The following is a 22,465-nucleotide window of genomic DNA, read 5'->3' as shown; positions in this document are numbered from 1 at the left end:
CATGAAATTCATCAGGCGAAAATAGCAGGATATATGCTATGAGGCAAAGTAATAAACAGTAGCTTGTACATGCTTAGTTTAAATAACAATATACGGCAGATTAGATGTAATGTTCTGGAGCAAAGTAACACACCATTAGCTTCAAAAATGGTGCATTTAAAAATAAAAACATTGATTGTGTGCCAGGTAATAGAGAATAAAGATGATTTTAAACTGAAACAGCGATTTTGAGATAGTTTTCAAGGAACGAGCAAAAAGAACCTTTCGAAGATAAGGCTATTTTATAAGTTCCAAGAAATTGACAATTACATTGTTCCATTCATATAAAAAAAAGTAAAATTAAAGTTTGCTTCGGTAGTTTTTTGGTAGGCAAAGCCGAAAAAGATTATTGCAGCACTTTACGTTGTCCAGACAATGATAATCCAGTTATTTTAATGCTTAAAATTAAACAGTTTTGAGGAACTCCCTAAATATTCCGTGTATAATCACGAATCGAGGAATAAATCAAGAGGTCAATATGAAAAAATTTAGGGGAGGACGATGGGTTTTTGGAGAGGTACGAATCCGGGCGGCCCATTTTGTAACTTCCAATACTATATATTCAACATCTTCGTAAGGTGGGTATTTCAATAAGATGTAACACGTTCACCACAGGTCAAATTTGGTCTCAACTTATTTTGAATTTCGACGTCTATATAGAATTATTAGCCACAGTAGCATCCACAGCACATTCCCTGAATGACCATGTGTCAAAATGTATATGTATGAAGGTGTTTTATCTATGAAGGTGGGGGCGGGTTCGATTGAGATTCAAAAACACTGCAAGATTTGTTTTCGACAAGGTGCCATATATCCACAATTTTGTCGAAAACACAGTGCAATATGAAGTTCTCACTTCGTAATATTGGTCTCAAGCGATTAGTCAGTAAGCACAAAAACAATTAAGTGGTGAAAATAAAATAAAAATATTGTGAGATGTTTGCGTACGGTATTGTATTTTATTCAGATTTCGATACTTGAATATTAGCCTCGGATTTTTAGCCAGCAAACTCATAAATTTTCAAATAGCAACTTGGGTGGAAACCGAAACCATTTGTGAAATATGTACTTACAATCTGTTGTTATTGCAGAGATAGCCTCAGATTTAACATTAACGACCTCAAAGTTCCTGAAGTACCAGCTAAGGTTAAAATAAAAACCCAGCTTGTGGAATTTAACTGCATTTGATTTGAGACTTCTATTTAGCAATAGTATGTGGAAGGTTGCCCAATCGGGCTCGGCCCTGAAAAAGGGCATTGCGGCTTTTAGTTGCGACTGAATGGGCCATCCCCTTAGTATCCGCTGCCTCCTCAATGAGTGCTATTTTATTTCAGCTATTCGAATTTGCAGGAATATAATTCTGTGTGTGGAAAGGCCAAAGTACTGTTATATTACGGTAAAGATAACCCGAGAGCATAGTAGGGGACACATTCTGTCCTTAGCCCCTCTTTCAGTCGTCTTCTATCCCTTAAAGTCTAGTTCTTCTGGACAAGCTTATCGAGGATGAACTACACGCTCATGAAAGCACTTACTCCGTGTTTTGAAAATATTGGTGTTGGGGTTTCACGCCTGTTTCTTGTTTTTAGACAAATGACCTGTTTTTGTTTCCGTAACTGCAATTGCTTAGATTTGCCTATAGTACTATTTTCAATGATAAGTTAAAGTCTCGTTTCTAAGCTACAGTTGTTTTGCAATAAGCAAGCTTGCAAGCTAAATTCTATTTTGGTCTTCTTGTTCTGGGCCATTGAAAGATAATATTATTCAAAAGAAGCCAAGGATTTGAACTTCAAGGATTGGTCAGGACCAATCTAAGGTCCACCCCAATAGTAAGTGCTTTTGTACAGAAGTGGTGTTTTGTTTTTTAGTCTACACTGAGACCCCGTTTAGGGACTCTATTTTTTCAGGGTTGATATATATTTGTGTTTTGTCAAGTGACCTTTGAAAGAATTAAAGTAAGCTATTTTCTACAGCCGTGTGAGATTATCTTTTCAGGAACCCAGGCAGGGTAGGAAAAGAGTTCACGAGAAATATCGTCACTAGTATATCGACAGGGGGGGGGGGGTATTTACCCGCCAAAGAGATAGCTAGAGATATTAGTGGTGACCCAGGTTGGGTGCACCCTTTGCCTAGATTTTGGCCGGTTTGGTCGTTCGATCACGTTACCATACCCTAAAGCAGGGTATACCGTAAAAGGGTACTAACATACTCCATAGATACGGTATATTTACGGTTACGGTAGAAGTGATAACCGCAAGTATTCCATTACAATATTTGGCGCCAGCGAAGCTTTTTCCCTCCAATATGTGGTGCAGCACCAATTTCGCGCCAATATCCGGTAGTAGCCAAAGTTACCATTCCAGTAATTGGTAAAAGAAGCACTGCTGCTGCCAACTTTTTCCTATACACTCGGATTTGACATTTTAACTTCGTCAATTTGAGCAACGTCATTGTTTTTGGAACTAGGGTCTGATACTGAAAATACTGGAACTGTTCTGAGATTAAAGACCCTGATAATATTTCTATTACAATAGTCAAGTTCATGCCCTTTTCCATTATTTCTTCCTTGGCGAAACTTACTAACCTCTCCTTTCATCAAGGTGTTTTACCGAATATCCTCGAGCATGCTCAAGCAATCATAATATATAAAATGATACAGATAAGTAGGGCTACAAAATGATCAAGATAACTATCCCCCAATATTACTGGAAGTCGACGATGGTGTTCCCCAAGGGCCGGCACTGTTTCTACGTTATGTAAATGGTTGTGACTAGAAAAGTATTTGAAAAAGCCGTGTTTTCTCGTTTTTATAATTTTCTAACTCCTGAAGACTTGTTTATAATTTTACAGTTGGTTTTTGAATAAATCAAACAACTGAGTGTACATTTGCATTTCTATTGAACGTTCTGTGGACGCCGGATGACAGATTGCCAAAGATTGTCCTTGTCGACCAGCCATTTAGGGCCGCGATGAGTCTGTCAAATAAAATTTCTGAGTCTGTCATTTCCCACTGTTGACTACAGATAATCCTTCATAGGCCCTTATGCCAAGAAGAACCATTCATTACTGGCAGTGGTCACAGGTAGAGTAGTAACTAGCTTCATCAGCTTCAGCACTGCAGGATAGGCAATTGGGAAGTCGGAAAAAATTTTGATAGCTCGGGATAGATCCATTTTAAGAGTGCCACATTTTGAAATATACAACTTTGCCAGAGAAATTTGGGATTCTAGGTATAGTCAACAACATCGAGAATCGCTTGATAGTGATACATTACACTTTCAATTTTTGAAAATTAGAGAAAATCAGAACTTGAAGGGTACAAGGCTGATAAAGCGTTGAGCAAAGGCATATTACGCATGAAATATCGATCCATCTGGCTTGTGAAACGATCTATCACCTCAAAGCGTCAAAATTTACTGGAGTCTAATTGAACTGGCTGACTGATGTTGCGTTCACAACATCAAATCTACATAGGTGGATAAGCTTTCCGCATCTATATTTGCATGTGATAGCAGCCGATTAGTCACTCCACAACTTTTCTATTTGACATTTACCTGGGTAGGATCGTTAATTGTTCTTTTCTAGAATCATCTTTTGTTTCGTCAAAAAAATAGCGCAGTAATTAGCTGATTCTACTCCTGAAATATTGTCTTGCCGCAAGGCACGAGGATATTTTCTGATATTTTAGTAAAATATCCAAAAATATCTGGAAATCGAAAGGTAAGTTTTGACTAATAATAATATACCAACCCTTAAAAAATCCTTAATTTTAGCTTTGTGCCTAATTAAATAGCAAATGGCGCAATAGGGCTTTCGTGTGAAAAAATCTATCTTTTATTTTAATTATATAGCTAATTTGCTTGAAATTAAATGAATGAAAGAGTTAAAAGCAATTTAAACAAGGAACAGATCCACGGGGTCAGAGGGGATGACCCTTCCCCTAAGATACTTCCGGCACCCTTATTCCGTTCTTTTTTTTAATCTTATTTAAAATAAACTTGTCAATTTGGTGCCCACCTCGAGCAACAATGTCGCCCTTGGTCCAGTGGCCCCCGCGCCCAAGATTTTGCTCTTGATCTGTTAGAGATTTAGACATGAAACTTGATCGCACGATCAGTTTACGAATCATTTCGTCATAAAATTATAAGATAAACCTTGTTTTCAGGAAAAATTAATCGTATAATTAAACTTGCTTGCTAGTTGAAGTACTAATTCTGAGGGTAGATCTTCATTTTCAGATTCTGTTTTCTTTTTTTTCTTTTTTGGCAGATTTTTTTATTCTCTTTCTTAAGAGCCCGTCGATTTAGGTCACGCTTTCTGGGCGTCATTGGTGGGGATATAATAAGGGAACTTACAACGTTAATTTAAGCTAAGGGGGAATTTTTTGAATTCCGCATGTCCCCTCCCCGCTCAAAAAATCCTTAATTTTAGTTTTGTGACTAATTAAATAGTGAATGGCCCGATAGGGCTTTCGTGTGAATAAATCTATCTATTTATTTTCTAAATAGATAATGACCGTATCAATGTCTATCTCATCGTATATTATTTCGTCTACCATCACTACAGCTTATTTGACAAAAGTACATTTCTTGGCACCCGTCTGCAAAACAGAAGTAATCGCCTGCTACAAAACATATGAAAAATTTAGGTCTGCGAAACGCCCAACGTTCCCGGTTGGGATCACTTTTGGTTAACTGACGCTGTATCCTCTATTTTTAGACATTTTGGTGCAATTTTTTCATAGATTCGAAGAGTGATGATTATAGAACAACAAAACGCTAAAACAAGAGGTTTCAGCCTCTTGCCTTCCCTGGTATTTCATTAGAAACAGAGAGCTTTCAAAAACTTACTTTTTCCCGTAGTTCAAAAAAAATCCAGAGATCCAAACTAAAACAAATTCAGGTCCGAAAAATTTTAAGAACTTCTATGATTCTTATGACAGTTTAAGGGACGCTTAAAATTTGCCCTAGCTGCTACCACGTTAGTCATAAGAAAAATTAAAGTAAGGTGTTCCCAGATGGGAACGTTGGGCGCTAATGGGTTAAGTTAGAAATTACTAAAGCACGTGTAAAAACAGCATTTTGACCGTGTTTCGGCAAAACGCCCTAAATTGAAACAAGAGAGAACATCCAAGACCTTCCATTTCTGAAGTGAAAAATATTATGATAAGAAAACGCTCCATCTCTACTTAGGGCATTTTCTGAGAATATTTTTCTTATTTTTCACCGCTTAACGGGAAATTTTACAAAGACAAAAAGTGACCTCACTGGTTCTAACGAGAGGAACAATCAGAACTGATCATTTAGGACTTGATTGAGCACTGGAGATCAATATACTGATCAGACAGAATTAATGAAACCCTATAAATTCGTTTAGAAAAAAAGCTAACTCAAAAAAAAAAATTTTGACTAGACACAGTCGATTTACTGTCGACGAGTTGAGAAAAATATCAATTATTTTGGGTTGCCTACCTTCACTAGCACTTTTTTAAAGGGTTTTCTTTAACAAGAAAAAAAATTTCTTTTAGATGCCTCAAGTCTGTCGTTTCCCTCAGTTCCGGATGCTCAATAAAATTCAAAGACTTTGACGATAACTTCAAGTTTGCCGTTACCCGTTGCCTCTAGTTTTCACGCAGATTCGACTACGGAGACACTGCCTACCAACTTCGCCAAGGATAACGAGCTGTCACCACCGACATTTTCCCACGATTCAGACACAGACATTGAAATGAAACATTCTGATCAGCTGCAAGAAGAATAGAGAGATGATGCAAGAACCAAGATGCTGCAGATGGAGACGACACACCCAAGTAGCAGTATATCCTCCTGGCTTGACACCGACATCACGCCCTCCTCTGGCTTCGATTTCACAGTGATACTAAAAGAAACAAACCAACTAGCATCTGGAAATATTGCGTTTTTCTTAACGAAAGATGGAAGCCAAAGAACCAGGCCGAAGTTCCGAGTTCAATAAAAAGACGAAAGGGAGGGGGGTTTGAAGTTACTCGTCAAATTAACATTGAGCTCCTTGCACGGTTTCCGGGAAAGAACACGAGGGACTTTGGTGTAGTGTTTGTCATATTTTGTGGAGATTGAGAATCTACAATAGCGGTTGTGGTTGTCTGTGTTTGGGGGTGTGGGTGGTGGGCGAAAAATGGGTCGGCTCGTCTTGAAACCACTGAAGGACTGCTCAAATTTGACACGAAAAGATGGTGCACTTACACAACATGCCACAGTATCATACACAAGTCACAGTATCATGTGAATGACCAGTGTAGAACTAAAGCGCTTTTAGCTTCGTTCAAGCAAGACCATCAAGATATCAGGAATGCCTCGGACTCTGAAAGAATGAAATAAATACACCAGAACCATGAACTATTTACAAGCATTGTGGAAACAATTAAACTTTGCAGGGCACAGAATATACCCCTTCGTGGCCACCGGGACGATGGTAAGCTCGATAGTCAGGGCCCTAATGTAGTCGCAGCAGAAAATGATCGTAATTTCCGTCGCTTACTTCGGTATCACGTTAAGGGGGGCAATTCCCTGCTTCAAAGGCTTGTAGATACTGCTTCTGGAAATGCAAAATACACTAGTAAGCAGATACAAAATGAACTAATCAGGACGATTGAAGAACTTGTAAGGTCCAAAGCAGTCAGAAAAGTGAAAACAGCAAGTGTTTGGTGTCTCATTGCTGACGAATCCACCGATAGACAAACGAAAAAACTCAAGGTAGTTGTGTGCCGTTATGTTTACAGATCGGAAAAGGGTTACGTAATCCAAGAAGATCTTGCTGTCGTAGTCGATGCCTTTCAAACCTTATCGGAGCTCGCTGAAGATGAAAACGCCAACACCAGCCGAAATTTTTAAAAAAGGCTAGACGGCAAAAGCCTCGGCAGGCTACTTTTAAGTGAAGTCACCAAATCCGACTTACGCATGACAAAGTGCGTCGGCCAAAGTTATGACAAAGCCGCTAGCATATCCAGCTTTGGTAAATGGGGCGGCTGGCGAAATAAAGCGCAGTTACCAGCTTGCAGATTATTTTCATTTTGTAAGCCATGCCACTAATCTTTCATGCTCGAAGATGATTTCTGCCCCACATCTAAGGAATGTGCAAGATGTCGTACGGGAAACTTTCTCTCATTTCACCTCGACTGCCAAACGACAAGGCTTAAGAAGAAACATCTAGTGTCAGACAACGGTAGAGCTGAGACCCTCATTGACCTTTGTACCAAGATTTGTAGAGAAGCATGAGGCAATTAGTCGGTTCTAGGATTCTTTCTCGTCTATTATTTCCGCTCTGGAGGAGACGGAGGGCTGAGTGGACCGAGAGGCCAGCAGTAAAACACATCTACTATGTTCTTGCATTGAGAAATCAGACACGTTGATCGGAATGATCTGCTTGAATTCGTTTCCTTCTCTAATGAAATCATTGGCCGAGTCACTTTAACAAAAGAGCGGTGGTCTTGTGAGAGCTTTAGCACTCATAAGCGGCGTCAAGACAACATTAGAGGCAATGCGAGCCCGTGCAGAATTCGAGTTCCAGTCTCTCTATACGGAAGTCGAGAACATGGCAAAAAAAATTGATGTTGCCATAAAACTCGTCCAACCACGTATAGCCTCGCGCTCTGTATACCAAACGGGAGTAGAGAATCTGGATCCAGAAAGCCACTACAGGATGACGGCATTCATCCCAGCCCTGGATGGCATTCTCCTTGATTTCTCGGAAAGACACAGCTCTCATTTTGCTCATGCGGCTAAACTTTCATCACTAATTCCAACAATCGTCCATAGCAAGAATTGGGACGATCTGAAGGAAGGGTACGAGAAGTACAAGGACCTTCTAAGTAGCACATGTACTGATTTGAAAATCGGATTCAAGATTTGGAAGAGCAACTGGTCGAACGCAGCAACAGAGAGCCATTTCGGCTCTCAACAGCTGTCTGGAGCAACAATCGTCCATAGCAAGAATTGGGACGATCTGAAGGAAGGGTACGAGAAGTACAAGGACCTTCTAAGTAGCACATGTACTGATTTGAAAATCGGATTCAAGATTTGGAAGAGCAACTGGTCGAACGCAGCAACAGAGAGCCATTTCGGCTCTCAACAGCTGTCTGGAGCAAATTTTTCCGAACATCTTTGCATTGCTCACAATCCTTGCGACGCTTCCAGTTTCAACATGCGAGGCAGAAAGAATTTTCTCCAAGGTCGACATAGCGTATTCTGCATTCAGAAGCACAACGTCAGGAACAAACTGCCGAAAAAAAAGATGTAAATTCGTTTGGCATCAGAAAAGCTCGGAGACTGAATCTGATATTCTAGTAAGAAAAGGCTACTCCATTGCCAGCTGTAAGATGGATGGAACATGAAATCAAATGAATAAACGAGCATTCTACTGGCGTATGATTGTAAGAGAAAGGTATATCTAGAATGGCAGTAGTAGAAAATGGAACTATTTTACATTACAATATTAATACTTTATGATAATGTATATGAAATTATTATTTAAATATGAAATATCTGTTTACATTAATATATTACATTTTTCTCTATCATTATTAGACTTGTATGGTTTACGAAGAAATTAGGAACTTTAAATATATTTGGGTATAAAACCCTCTCGCGGAAGGGGTAGAGTTTATAATAAACATCATATTATAAATACTTTCCTTCTTGAAAAAAAAAATCTGCTTTTGACAGTGGGGGACACGACCCATTCCATGTTTTGGTTCTGGTTCTGATTAAAGAATACTCGAAAAAAGGAGACCTTGACACAAGTAAAAGCCAAATTTGCCTTTGCTTATAGTGGAACGTCTTCAGAACCTTTTCTAGCTGCCAAAGCAACAAGGCAGGGCCCCCACACTTCAAGTGCTCCTCATTTACTCCACAACAATCAGGCGTGCGGTTGATTTTTTAGTCTCTTTATAGAAAATGTTGGAATCTTGTAGCGGATCAAGGGGCTGCTTTACAATTTTCTACTTCTTGCAAAAACAGTTGTATTTCCACTCTTACAAATCAAAGGTTTCCCCATTAATTAGTTTGTTTATCAAGCTCTAAATAAATAAAAAATAGAAATTGGTCTGGCCGACTCATTAAAAAAGGTTCAATGAGGCCATAGTAATTTATTCATCGAAGAATCTGTTCGCGTCTGTTGTTAATACGGATTTTACTGATATAGGTAAATAGTATAGGCTTTCAAAGAGGTTTCTTTGTCGTTTAACATCAGCACCAACAGATTCACACAAACAAACTAGTCTGACGAAAGCGATATCGACACTCCCACCTATCCTTACGCTCGAATCACATTGGCGCCCTTGGCCCAGCGGGCCCCCAAAGATTTTTGGCTAGATCCGGCCCTGAATATACAAGCTTTTTAAAAATACATTTTAATTTACGCAGGGCCTGATATGACCTGAGTGGCTCTCAATGCAAAGCTATAATAATACTTCAATTTTTAATAGATTTACAGATGATTCTAACTTCAGAATATCTTAACTTCGACTTATTTTTAGAATTTCACTATTATACTATTCAGCTAGGATAGTATAATGTATTTATTCAGAGTTCAAAATGTATTTATTCAGTATCAATTCAGAGTTCAAAGTGTCAACATCTAAATTGGATATTGCATGGACATTATTAATTCAGTAAGTTTTATGTGAAGAAACTAAAAATTTCGCATTAGGGATTATAGTGACCCATAATCCCTACTATACTTATTGACCTACATAAAGGATTTTATTGCATTATAAGCTTAATGGAGCGCTAAAGGCGATTTTTTTTGGCCTTGATTATTTAACCCCAGACCTAAGGAGTGAGAAATGTCAATATTTATGTGTCCTGGTTGTGGTCGATCTTGTGGCAAGGGGGTTACCCTGCAATGCACAAAATGTCTCGAGATGTTTCACCCACAGTGTGCAGGCATTTCCCCAATTGAGCGTAAGGAAAAACCGAATTGGATTTGCTTAATCTGTTCAAATAACGATGAAGTACATGAATCTTGCATCTCTAATAATAATCCCTGTATATCCCCGATAATCAGCAGTCAAAAATCCATTCCCGCTAATACTAATTTTGTAGCTGAAAATTCATGCAGTCGAAGCGTGGACCTGTCAATCCAGTCTATTTTAAGACCAAATAACCATTCCACTGGAGTAATTGCAAGTGACAATATATCTGACGTCACAAGCCAGCCAGTCAATGCATGCGATTTTGATAGGACTTTTGTGTCAGAGACAGAAATTTCGCATGTCGTAGTTAATTCGATATTATTCTTCGCTCTTGATTCGTTGAAAGCAGGAATAAGTGTTGATGAAATATCTAACGCAATGGCAGGATTCTATCGTTTAGAGGAGTTGAATGTAGCAAAAACGCTGCTCGCATGTCTGTGTCGTAAATCTGGTAGATAGCAAGAAAGGAGAGGAAAAACAGCTGAAAAGACTACTGCCTCGGACATAATGCGTGTCATCATAGAACTTGATTCGAAACAGTCCATATGGCCTGTAATCGTCCCACGGAGCTTTAATGAATGTCCAGTATTAAACCCCGACATCAGCGTCCGGCTTGATAAACTTGTTTATGACTATTCCCGAAAGCTGGAAAAAAACACTTTCTTCTATTGAGCGTATTGAATCTAATTTAGAAAATAAAATAAAGCCTGGCAATGATCTTGATCTCAATCCCCCCACTGTGCCCCACCATGAATGGCCGCCTCTCCCACTAAAGAATGTCCCATTAGAGACCATAGTGATAAAAAACCCACCCGCTCTCCTACTGAAGAATCCTGTGTGTCGCAAGAAAGAATTTGATAAGACAGGGTGTGCAAATATTCGTTATGTTAGAGCAACTAAGGATAGTGTTACTGTATCGGTACCATGTCAAGATGCATCGAAGCTCAGTTGTGATCTACAGGTTAATTTTCCTGAAAGCATAATAACTTCCAAGCCTCGGCGATTTTTTGGAATTATCAGGAGTATGGACATTGATTTTGATGTTAGTGCCTACGCATTGGACTTTCCGGGTATAATCGAGTTTAATCGGCTAGGAAAATCGCAAACTGTAAGAGTTATTTTTCAAACAAAAGAATACCTGCATTTTTACATCACACATGGCATCAAATTCGGTTATGAGCTTTTCCGAGTGGAACGTGATCGTATTCAGCCTAGGCGTTGTTTTAAATGTCAAAGTTTTAACCATGTTCAAAATCAATGTAAATCTGAATGTTTCAAATGTGCCCAATGTAGCGGTAATCACATTTCGACTAAAGACTCCCCATGTCAAGCGCCAGTTAAATGCGCCAGTTGTGGCTCGAATGATCATCCAGTTTACAGCTTTAGGTGTCCGATTTTAAAGAAATTTGTAAATGAATGTATTAATTCGTATTACGTCCTTTAATTCAAATGGTGTGTTAGGGAAATTTCCTGTACTTCATAGTTTTTTGAATGCAAAATCATCGTTATTATGTCTTCAGGAACACCACCTCCTTGATCATTCGTTGAATCTGCTTTCTAGTTTGTCTACTCAGCATGATATTTTTGCTGTTCCCGCTACACCGACTGGTGGACGTCCCTCCGGCGGTTTAGCTACTATTTTACCCAAGTCTCTTATTGCAACTATTCTAGCAATTGATACAAATTTTTTAGCTTGTAGTTTTTCAAACGTATTTTTAATTAATTGTTATTTTCTGACTGATTACCACGATGATATTTCTTTTGATGCGTTTACTCAATGCTGTTTTAATCTTAGTCGTTTTGTATCTGGTTTACAGTCAAATTTGCGGACTTATATTTTACGTGATTTTAACTGTGATCCAAATATCACAAATGAAAGGGGTACAATTTTATCTTCTTGTCTTCCTAATTTTTCTGTTTTACCGAAGTCCCAGGATTTTACTTATATTCATTGGAGTGGTAGTACAACTAATATTGATCACGTTTTTTCTTCTTACCCAAGTGATCCTTTGCCTGTGGTTACTGTAATCGAAGATTTCCCCGTTAGTGACCACATGCCGCTTCTGTTCCTTTTACCCCCTTTGGCTTCTCGTCCTTCCCCAGTTCGTTTTTCTAGTAATAAGCTTCCTTAATTTTTTGATCGGGTTGATTGGAATCCAAATTTTCGACCGCTTTACCAAGAAAGAGTTGGGACTTTAATTGATAAAGTTTGTATCCCTGATAGTTTGTATTCAATGGACAGTAATCCTTCTTTGACTATTAATTGTCTTTATTTTGAATTAATCCATTGCTTAAAGTATGGTGCTGCGACAGTTTTTTCTACTAATAGGATAAGATTGGGCGCGCAGAAACCTTTTTGGAGCCTCAATCCTTTTTTAGTAAATTCTAATAAGGCGGCTAAACAAGCGTATTGGGAATGGCGGGCGCTTGGCAAGCCTAGAGACTCGCATCCAGTTTTTTGCTAATGAAAAAGAGAAAGGCCGAATTCCAAGCGGAGCTCCGTCGTCATAATAACCTGGTCATAGAAGAAGCTTCCTCAAGCATTGATAACGACAAGGACAAGAATCTCCTTTGGAATGTTCTCCGAGGCAATAGGCGGACTAACATGCCTAATACTAATTCCACACCATCGCTAAAAGAGTGGGAAAATTATTTTTCTAAGTTGTCAACTTCGTACGATTCTAACAGTGTTGTGTTGCAATTAGATGAAAGGTTGAAGAATTTTTCAACTGATTACAGGATTTCTGAGGATATGTTACGTGGAGCAATCAAAACGTGAAAGGCGCAGTCGGCTAAGGATCATGATCGCTTATTTGCTAATCACCTCAAACTTGCTCCTTCTTCTTTTCTTATTACTCTACTGGCATTTTTCAACCTTTTACTTACTACTGGTTTAGTACCATCGTCATTCTATATTGGCATAATTACGCATATTCCTAAGAGCGGGAAAAAAGACTTGTCATCTTGTAGTTCCTGGAGGCCAATTACTAGGGGTTCTATGATTGGGAAAGTGTTTGAGTTGTGTTTGAAGGATCTTCTAGAAATTCTTGACACTGGTTCTAATCAAGTTGGTTTAAAGAGAGGTTTGGGATGTGACCACGCCCATGAATCTTTCAGCAAAGTTATTAAAGAAGCGAGAATCTCTGGTCAACCGCTTTACGCCCTCTTGATTGATATCAAAGGGGCCTTTGATAACATTTCTCAAGCATCTGCTCTGCTCACTTTAATCCATGCTGGATTGCCCCTAGCTATCATAGGAGTCCTTCGCTCTTGGTATTCTCGTTTAAAGATCCGTATCTGTCCGAGTTCGTCTTCATCTCAGTCCAAATTAATTCAAATGGGTAGAGGAATTAGACAAGGAGGAATTATTTCTCCTTATATATTCAATTCTTGTTTAGCTACTGCCCTTAATTCTCTTTCCTGCTCTTTTGTTTCATTATCTCGAAATCTGTCTTACATTGCATATGCTGATGACATTATCCTTCTAAGCCGGTCCAAGTCTAGTCTTGTTTCTAATTTTAATATTATAATGAATTGTTTAAAAGGTTTGGGCCTTTCTATCAGTTTTGAAAAATGTCAATTTTTTGTTGTAAATTGTTTAGAGGATAATGTTGGGGCGACTCTCGATTGCGGCAATGGTGTTATTTTTCAGTCGTCGCCAATAGTCACTTATTTGGGATTACCTTATGCTGCTTCGAAAAGAGATTTTAAACCAGTCCTGGTTCAGCGTGTTCAGATGAAACTACGCAAGGCATTTGGTCTTTTAATTCGTTTTCGGGGTCTTTACCGTCGGGACGTCCTTGGTCGTATGTATAGCGTTGTTGCTCTGCCTCACGTATTGTTCCCGTCCCCCCTCTTCCGAAATTTCAGACCTTCTGATCTTTCGCCCATTAAAGTTTCTTATTTTAAATTTTGTAAATTTTTATTTGGTTTCCCCCTTTCTTTTAGTAACACTGAGATTGTTTTAAAGCTTAATGTGAAGGATCCTGTAGTCTGTATAAAGAAAAAATATAAAACATTAGAAGATAAGGCGAAAATTAACCTTTTAGGCCACAATTTATTTCCGTTTTTTAGTAACAGCTCTGGCTCTTCATGATTTACAGGCTAAACTATTTAGCAAGTGTTTTTTTTTAAGTATTTGATCAATATTTGATAGGTTTTGATTGTAAGTGTTATCATTTGTTTTTTCTTTATATTATATTGTAGCGTACTCCTCATTTTTCGAGGGAAATAAAGAAAATAAATAAATAAATAAATTCTTCTTGCCAGAGGCTCCAATAGTTCCATAGGTTAACTTCTTTAAGATTCCACTCTTTCGAGCATTCAAAACACCAATAATACCACCAAAGGTTATGATTCCTGCACGTGCTGAGATATTTTCCTCGTCGAGTATGGAATAAAATGCCTCTGAAGAAGAGAAAAGAATGAATGAACATTAAAGAATTCTAAATACTATGAATAAAAACATTGGCCGCGGTTATTTCTCGTAACAATTGACTTCCATGGAATACATACACACTTCATACACATAGGTTATGAGACATGTTGTCAACATTAGTCCTAAGAGATCCCTACCCACGGAAATTCGGACCTAAGAGTCTTTTTCCTTAATTTTTTACACGCTCTTCTCTTAGAATGATCCTCTGATACAACACCTTCGTGGGATTGAACCTGTGTACAAAACACTTAGAGAAATAATTCCATTTCAACACCCCAAAGACCGTATATACAAAAAAAAAATGCCTGAAAATAAGGAAAACACTAACAAAACTAATTACCAAACGAAAAATACTTTATCTAGAAACAAAATAACTTAATCGCATAAACTTTTCCTTCTCTCGAAGGATATAGCTATATATACACCAACTCGAGATATTGTTGTTGGGTTTCTGCTCTGAAGAATAGCAGGAAGCAGCAAATAAACCCCATCTAAGTATTTTCCCTTAAAATCAGAAATCACCGGAAACACCGGTAGAAAATGGTCCACATCCTCTTCCTTCTTTTTAAAAAAAAGGACAAGGATACGTCCTTTACGAATTACACTCTTTCTCTCAAATACCTTTAGCCTGTTTTGGATTGGAAGGCAATTTACCCTTAGTTACATCCATCGACATAAAACCTTGAGCAGTAAATTAAATCTGAGAAAGACTTCCTCGCCAAAACTATTTAGCCACATTATAATATCTGAATGTCGTAGAATCATCACCCAGCTCCTGCCAATGCTGACTTTATTGATCCTTTAAAATAAATCGTTCCAGAGTTTCTAAACCTGTAGGTAAATTACAATCGCCAATCCCATCATTCCATAAATAAGAAATTTCCAAATTTTTTAGTAATTATTTAAATGAGAATAGCAATGAAGTTTTCAAATCATTCTTCAACACTTATTCGTATGCAGCTCAAAATAGACCGTCTTCGTTTACCTTAATTAGCTTCAATCAAAAACTAAGCAAGAAAATATACCTACGTAGTATTAAAGCAAAAATTCCCACATCGTCCTTCACAAATTGCCAGTGAGTCATCCGAAGTAGTCCGAACACTCTCTTATAATAATGGAGCTGGAAGGACTCCAGCTACTGTACCACTTCTCCACCCAAACCTCTGTTCCATATTCTATCAGTGGTAAAAAAATTTATATAAATATTCTGTTGTGTAACTTTGGATTTTTTGTCACCTCATTAATTCGAATTAGAACATTAAAATTATTGCCCAGGCAACGTATGTATTTTTTCAGATTACGTAATAACTTTAGTCTTTGATTAACTTTAATCTAAAATTAAGGCTCTAAATGAATTTTCTCAAACTTCTGACCTATCTAGATCGTTTTTTTAGGTAAGAATATCTCGGAATACAAATTTTTTGGAAAAAATAAACAGATGTTTCCAAGAAAAATACATATATATATATATATATATATATATATATATATATATATATATATATATATATATATATATATATATATATATATATATATATATATATATATATATATATATATATATATATATATATATATATATATATATATATATATATATATATATATATATGTATATACAAATATAAATATAAATACAAATATATATATATATATACTAGCTGTAGGGGTGGCGCTTCGCGCACCCCCCCCCCCCCCCGCGCACGTAAGTCGTTACGCGCCATTGTAGTTGTGTCCCTGTTTCCCACCTGTGAATATAGATAGATATATATGTTTTTAACTACGTAAAACTTTAACTACGTTTAACTGCGAATATACAACATTCTTCGCTGTCCCATTGTCTGTGCATATAAATAGATTGTCGGGTTTACCGACTCTTGAACATGCAATATATAATTATCCATGGGAAAAACATTCCGTAGATCTATACCTCATTATTCTAATGATTGCCCTTGAGCTTCGTTGATGGTGATTGCTAATCGAACATTTCCTGTGTCCCCGTCGTCATTTATATATCCCCCTGTGCCACCCGGCGTCCCCGTTGTAGTTGTGTCCCTGTGTCCCGGTCGTCATTTATATTCCCTGTGTCCCATGCGTCATTTATGTCCCGGTCGTCATTTGTGTCCCGGTGTTTTTTTATTTTTAGTTTTTTACCTTTTTTATTTTTTTCCTTTTTTTAAGTTTGTTCTTTTTAGGTTTTTTCTTTTTTTAGCTTTTTTTGCGCCATATTAGTTCCGCGCCATCGTAGTTGTATCCCTTCGTCCCACCTGTGAATATAGATAGATATATATATGTTTGTAAAACTTGCGAATATACAACATTCTTCGCTGTCCCATTGTCTGTGCATATAAATAGATTGTCAGGTTTACCGACTCTTGAACATGCAACATATAATTGTCCATGGGAAAAACAATCCGTATTCAGATTTATACCTCATTATTCTAATGATTGCCCTTGAGCTTTGTTGATGATAATTACTAATCAAACATTCCCTGTGTCCCCGTTGTCATTTATATATCCCCCTGTGCCCCCCGGCGTCCCCATTGTAGTTGTGTCCCTGTGTCCCGGTTGTCATTTATATTCCCTGTGTCCTGGTCGTTATTTGTGTCCCGGTGTCCCAGTCTGTAATTTCTCTTTGAGTGTCCCGGTCGTCATTTGTGTCCCGGTCTGTAATTTCGTCAGTCGACAAACATGGCGTCAGTCGACAAACAACTTCATGACGACATACAGCTCAATCCTTATAATGACGTCAGTCAACAAACACGACGTCAGTCAAGACACAAACATGACGTCAGTCAACAGACAAACAACTTATTTATATATATATATATATATATATATATATATATATATATATATATATATATATATATATATATATATATATATATATATATATATATATATATATATAGCTGTTGGGGTGGCGCGAAGCGCCACCCCAACACCTTGTTGGTGGGGGCGTTTCGCACCCCCCAAGCCCCCCGCGCACGTAAGTCGTTACGCACCATATTAGTTACGCGCCATTGCAGTTGTGTCCCTGTGTCCCACCTGTGAATATAGATAGATATATCTATGTTTTTCACTACGTAAAACTTGTGAATATACAACATTCTTTGCTGTCCAATTGTCAGGAGAATAGTATTATTCTCCTAATATAATATTAATAAACTAATAGACTAATAGAATAGTATTATTCTTGTCTTTCGGGATTATCACAAATGTAGCATCTGGGTCATTCTTATGAACCTCAATGCCAATATTTCCTGACTCTAAAAAATCTATCAAATAAACTTTAATTAGTTTTTTTTATCAATTGAACAACTGAATTGATAAAAAAAAAACTAAATTGACTTCTGTCAAAAACCTGACTCAAATGCAAAAGACATTACAATACATGAGAAAAATTTTACAAGTCACAGTCTACCTTTTACCTTGAATAATAATCAGGTGCTTTGTAAGTCTGAATGTTACTATTAGTTTTATTAAGGAGCTGTTTTCATACGTCAAAAGTTACTAATAAGTTAATACTTCTATAAGAACAGTAGATTATCTTTCAATAGAGTCTTACTGAACCTTTGTTTACTGGATACATTTGAATATTGAATAATAATATAAAATACATTTTCTGCCAAATGCAAAATTTGATTTGGCAATTTTTTTAAGAATCGTAATGAAACTCTGATTTTTAATTTTTTGGATTCTAACCAAGCATCCTGTCATTACTAATAATTTTAGTAATTACATAGTTACCATTACAATTAACAGCAATACAATAACAGCATATCATCAAGTAATTTATAGTAATTCATGGAAAGACAAAAAGTACAGGAATATAGCCAGTAAAGGATATTAGAAATTAAAAGGGAATATTTACAGGGCCCAATCCCAATAAAACAAAATTGATAAAGGAAACTAGCATAAGTAGATCCCTTTTTGAGAAATACTGTTTTGAAAAATATGAAATTAGGAGAGTTGGGCCAATTAGAAAACTATGATAATATAATCAGTAATCCTTACCTTTAGAGTGAGCTTTTCCAGTTTCATACACATGTCTAGCCTTGCTGATTGTTTCTTGGTGCTCAGATAGAAAACATTGAGTTTTTAATCTTGCACTTCTGATTTGTTTTTCTAAACCACTTGGTTGTGTTGTAATGTATTCATAACTAAATCAAAAATTATATATACGATAGCTTACTAAAAAATAAGAAACAACATAAAGATTACAGAACAATAAACAAAAAGTTATTATTTTATTTGACAGAGCCATACCAATTAAAATTCACATCCCTACAAAACTAAATGTTAAAGGTTTCAGATTCATGATTCCTAGGATGCTCTTTCTATGCAAATAAACCTATGTTCCATTAAACTTTGTACTCTAGAGAGGCTGTAATCATGCTATAAATGGGCAATTCTAGGTTGGATGTAAATACATGTGGATTTCTGTTTTGCCACCTATGTCCACATTCACTCTCGAAAATTTGAAAAATAATCTATAAAATTAGATTTTTGCCAATAAAAGAACCATACAAAAACATTAAAGCCCCTAGTCGACCCTGCGATCTTCCAATAAGAAAGAATGATATGTTTGTATTGACAGGCTCATTACTAATGAGAGAATTAAAGTGTCACCTTCCTCCTTAAAAGTTCAAATCAATATTGCAAAGGATATAGCATAACTCATTCACCAGGACATCCTTCTTTAAGGAATATTACCCCCCTTCCCTGAAAAAAGGTATAGACTACTAAATTACAGAAGAGGCATTCCATGATGTGACTACAAAAAAAAAAAAATGTGTCTAATTTCCTATTTTTGCTAATTCTGGAAAAACTAGACATTCCACATTTTCATTATTTAGTGTTGCCAGCTTTCATTTTTCATGATATCACAAAAAAAAATCAATCAGATAAGATAAGTGACCATTTTCCATGTAACCAGAAAATATTGTACATTAAATGGTATAAGTAGCTGATTCATTAGTAATGGAAATATATTACAAAAATGCGTAAAAGTACATAACAGCAATATATCTTCTTACATAATATACAAACTTATTTGAAATTAATCATAGGGATTTGATTTTATATCCATTAACAAATCATACTGAAGTGGCACTGTCCAGTACAAGACCTTAAACTTGAAAAAGTTCCATGACACAAGAACTGTATGACTAATTAACTTGTTATTTCATATTTTCTAAGTTTATTCTATCTATAATGAATCCCTCAAGACTCATTACTATAGCATTAATTGGTAAACAATTATTATAAATTTAATGTTGCCCTGTAAAAGACTAACAGGTCTTGTACAGGACAGGTTGATAATTTCACAGGTTAATCTAACCTTTAATAGTATAATTTAAAAGGTCTTTAATTTCAGACAATAACTCAACAATGAAGCCACAAAAGAATAAGTCCCATGGAGAAATTTGTAAGGACTACAGGAAAGGCCTTACAGAGAAAAATCCAGACTATTTGGCAAAAGAACAAAAGCGTATAGCTGAATACAGAGCAAAGAAAAAGAAACACTTACAAATGAAGACAAAAAAAAATACATAAGAAAGAAACAGAAAAGAAAAGAAAATACAGACAGTCAAAAAAAGAAAATACTTCTACTGAAGTTCTAGCTACACTAAATACAAGCTTCCAAAGTCCTTATCAAAGAACATAATCATATGGAAAAACATTAGCTCATAGCTCAAGGAATTCACCTGTTTCCCCCAGAAAACAGAATGCTGCAGTTCATGGTTTAGCTAAAAGAGTATGTATAGAGCTGCAGGAAAAAATGGAACACGACTTATCTGGTACAAGTAGAATATTATCCTAAGAAACAATTCAAGCTGTAGAAGAGTTCTTTATTAGACCTGATATATCCTACACAATGCCTGGTATGAAGGAAGAAATAGCATTATGCAAGAATGGTAAGAAAAAATAAGAAAGAGAAAATATAATCTAACTATGTTTCTGAAAGAGGCCTTTGCCCTTTTTGTTGAATCCCACATAGAATACCCAACTGGATTTTCAAAATTTTGCTTTTTGCATCCAAGTAATTTTTACTGCTTCATTAAACTCCAGCTGACCAATAAAAATGTAAAATCCATGAAGACTTTATTCAGAAACTTAAAGGCTTAACCATACAAAACCACACAGAAGACTTTTGGAATAAAGTACTTTGTAATACTGATGAATATTTGATATGTTGGCAAAACAAATGTGGGCAAAAATCAAACTTTACAGACTTTAAAAAGTAAACTTTTTATTTTGATATTTTGCATTTTTCTGTGTCCTGTATCAGACCTCCCCTTTTTGTTTATATTTCAATGATACATTATTGAAAGATTTGTTATTTGCCATACACAGACATAGACAAAGGTTATATAAATTGAATGGATTAATTTCCTTCAGTTATCAAATAGGTATTGGATAGTTAAAAAACTATCCAAGTGTTTTGTATGAGACCTGTGCAATGGTCTGCATGTTTCACCTTTTAAACTACCTCCCTGATTAATTTTATATTACTCTTTTTAAAAAAGAAGTTTTTACTTCTTTACTACATTAAGCCAAAGAGTACCAAAAAATAAAGTAAAACAGTAATTCAAACTTAACACAAACAGAAATGACTATCAATAAATAATGAAACCCAAAACAATAAATATTGTTTTAAGTAACACCCTGAATTTTCTAAAGACAACAACATCATTTGCACTTTACTGAGAACAATTTTATTTCATATAATGCATTTTTATTTATCATAAAATCAACAAATTAAGAAAGAAAAACACCATAATAACAAAGACTACCAACAGAATGTAACAAAAGTAGATTGACTGTTTAATATATAATGATATTCACTCCTGGAATTCAAAGAAATTTTGATCTATGAACATTATAAAAGAGAAAATGTTTAAATATATTTTGTTTCCATAAAATCACAAATGGTGCTCTGTCCTTTAAAAGATTTAGGGGGGTTAATCCTCTTATGCAGATTGTAACCATTTCTACACTTGTGTCATTGTGTGGGAGAATTGATTCTCATTCATTTTTTAAATGATTTGCTCATTAGATTACAATTTCTCTTTCCCCATCTGTCAGGTTAGATGTTGCATGACAGCCATTTATTTCTATTTCATTTTACTCAATCCTGTTTCCATTTATGGGATTTACTAAGCAAAGTCATACTGTTCTTTTGTCAAAACATTCTGTAATTCAGTTAACTTAGGAATTAGCTGGTTTACATTAGTACAAAAATATGCAGCTATTTATTCTATGGAATACAAACAAAAAAATATCTTGGATAAAACACTTACTCATCTAAGCTGTTGTCTTTACTGTTGACAGAATTTGAAGCTTTAGTAAAGATATCTGCAATGGGTGTGCTTTGGGTGTACTTTAGAGCATTTGGAACAAAAGTAAATATTTACCAATACCACTCTACATAGTCCCTATTCAATGCTGTGTGTAGCCTCCAATTGATAGAAAAAGAAAAACAGGCTTACAGTAGAGAACTACAAACATATCAAATGAAAGCTCTGCAGAATCAAGTATGGAACCATATCACTATGGTGGATATCAATCATATACAAGCCAATGGTGGAGTAATATAACCACATCAAATGAAAGGTTCATGGCATCATATTATCAAGCATAAAAAGGGTGGTTGTAGAAACTTTAGAGGTGATTCATTTGATTGTAATCTGGAATATATAGCACTTTTTTAAGAGTCAAAAGTGGTTGGAGATACCAGCATCCTCCTGAGTGCTTTTTGCTACCTTGTCCAAACTTGGAAATACAAACATGGAATGGGGCACACTGAAGTGAAGATTGTAAGTTCTAATGCCCTTTTTAGGGCTAAAAGTGATTATTAGCAACCAGCATCTCTCTCCTGCTCTTTAATATAATTTTGCCTTTCTAACCTGTATAAGGATGGATTGAAATCTAGACATATATTTTTTTAAGGCCATCAAAGGTCAGGGCCCTCTAGAGGGAGAAGGAGTGGAGATAGCTGCTTCAAAATACCTTCCTAGGACATAGTTTAG

General features: G+C 36.2%; 1 protein-coding gene across 2 annotated transcripts in view; it reads right to left on the bottom strand.

Annotated features, from left to right (window-relative positions):
* LOC136028708 (uncharacterized) overlaps positions 1–22,465 on the bottom strand; it is a 31,025-nt gene that overhangs the window by 7,045 nt on the left and 1,515 nt on the right. For both annotated transcript variants that reach the window (XM_065706575.1, XM_065706583.1), the window contains exons 2-3: positions 18,447–18,592; positions 14,252–14,392 (exon numbers count right to left, since the gene is read on the bottom strand). In XM_065706575.1, the coding sequence (XP_065562647.1) occupies positions 14,252–14,392; positions 18,447–18,592 (287 nt within the window). The remainder of the gene's footprint in view (positions 1–14,251; positions 14,393–18,446; positions 18,593–22,465) is intronic.

Source organism: Artemia franciscana, chromosome 1 (assembly GCF_032884065.1).
Source record: "Artemia franciscana chromosome 1, ASM3288406v1, whole genome shotgun sequence".
Lineage (NCBI taxonomy): Eukaryota > Metazoa > Arthropoda > Branchiopoda > Anostraca > Artemiidae > Artemia > Artemia franciscana.
Note: the sequence above shows the minus strand (reverse complement) of the source record. Positions and strands in the feature narration are given on the sequence as shown.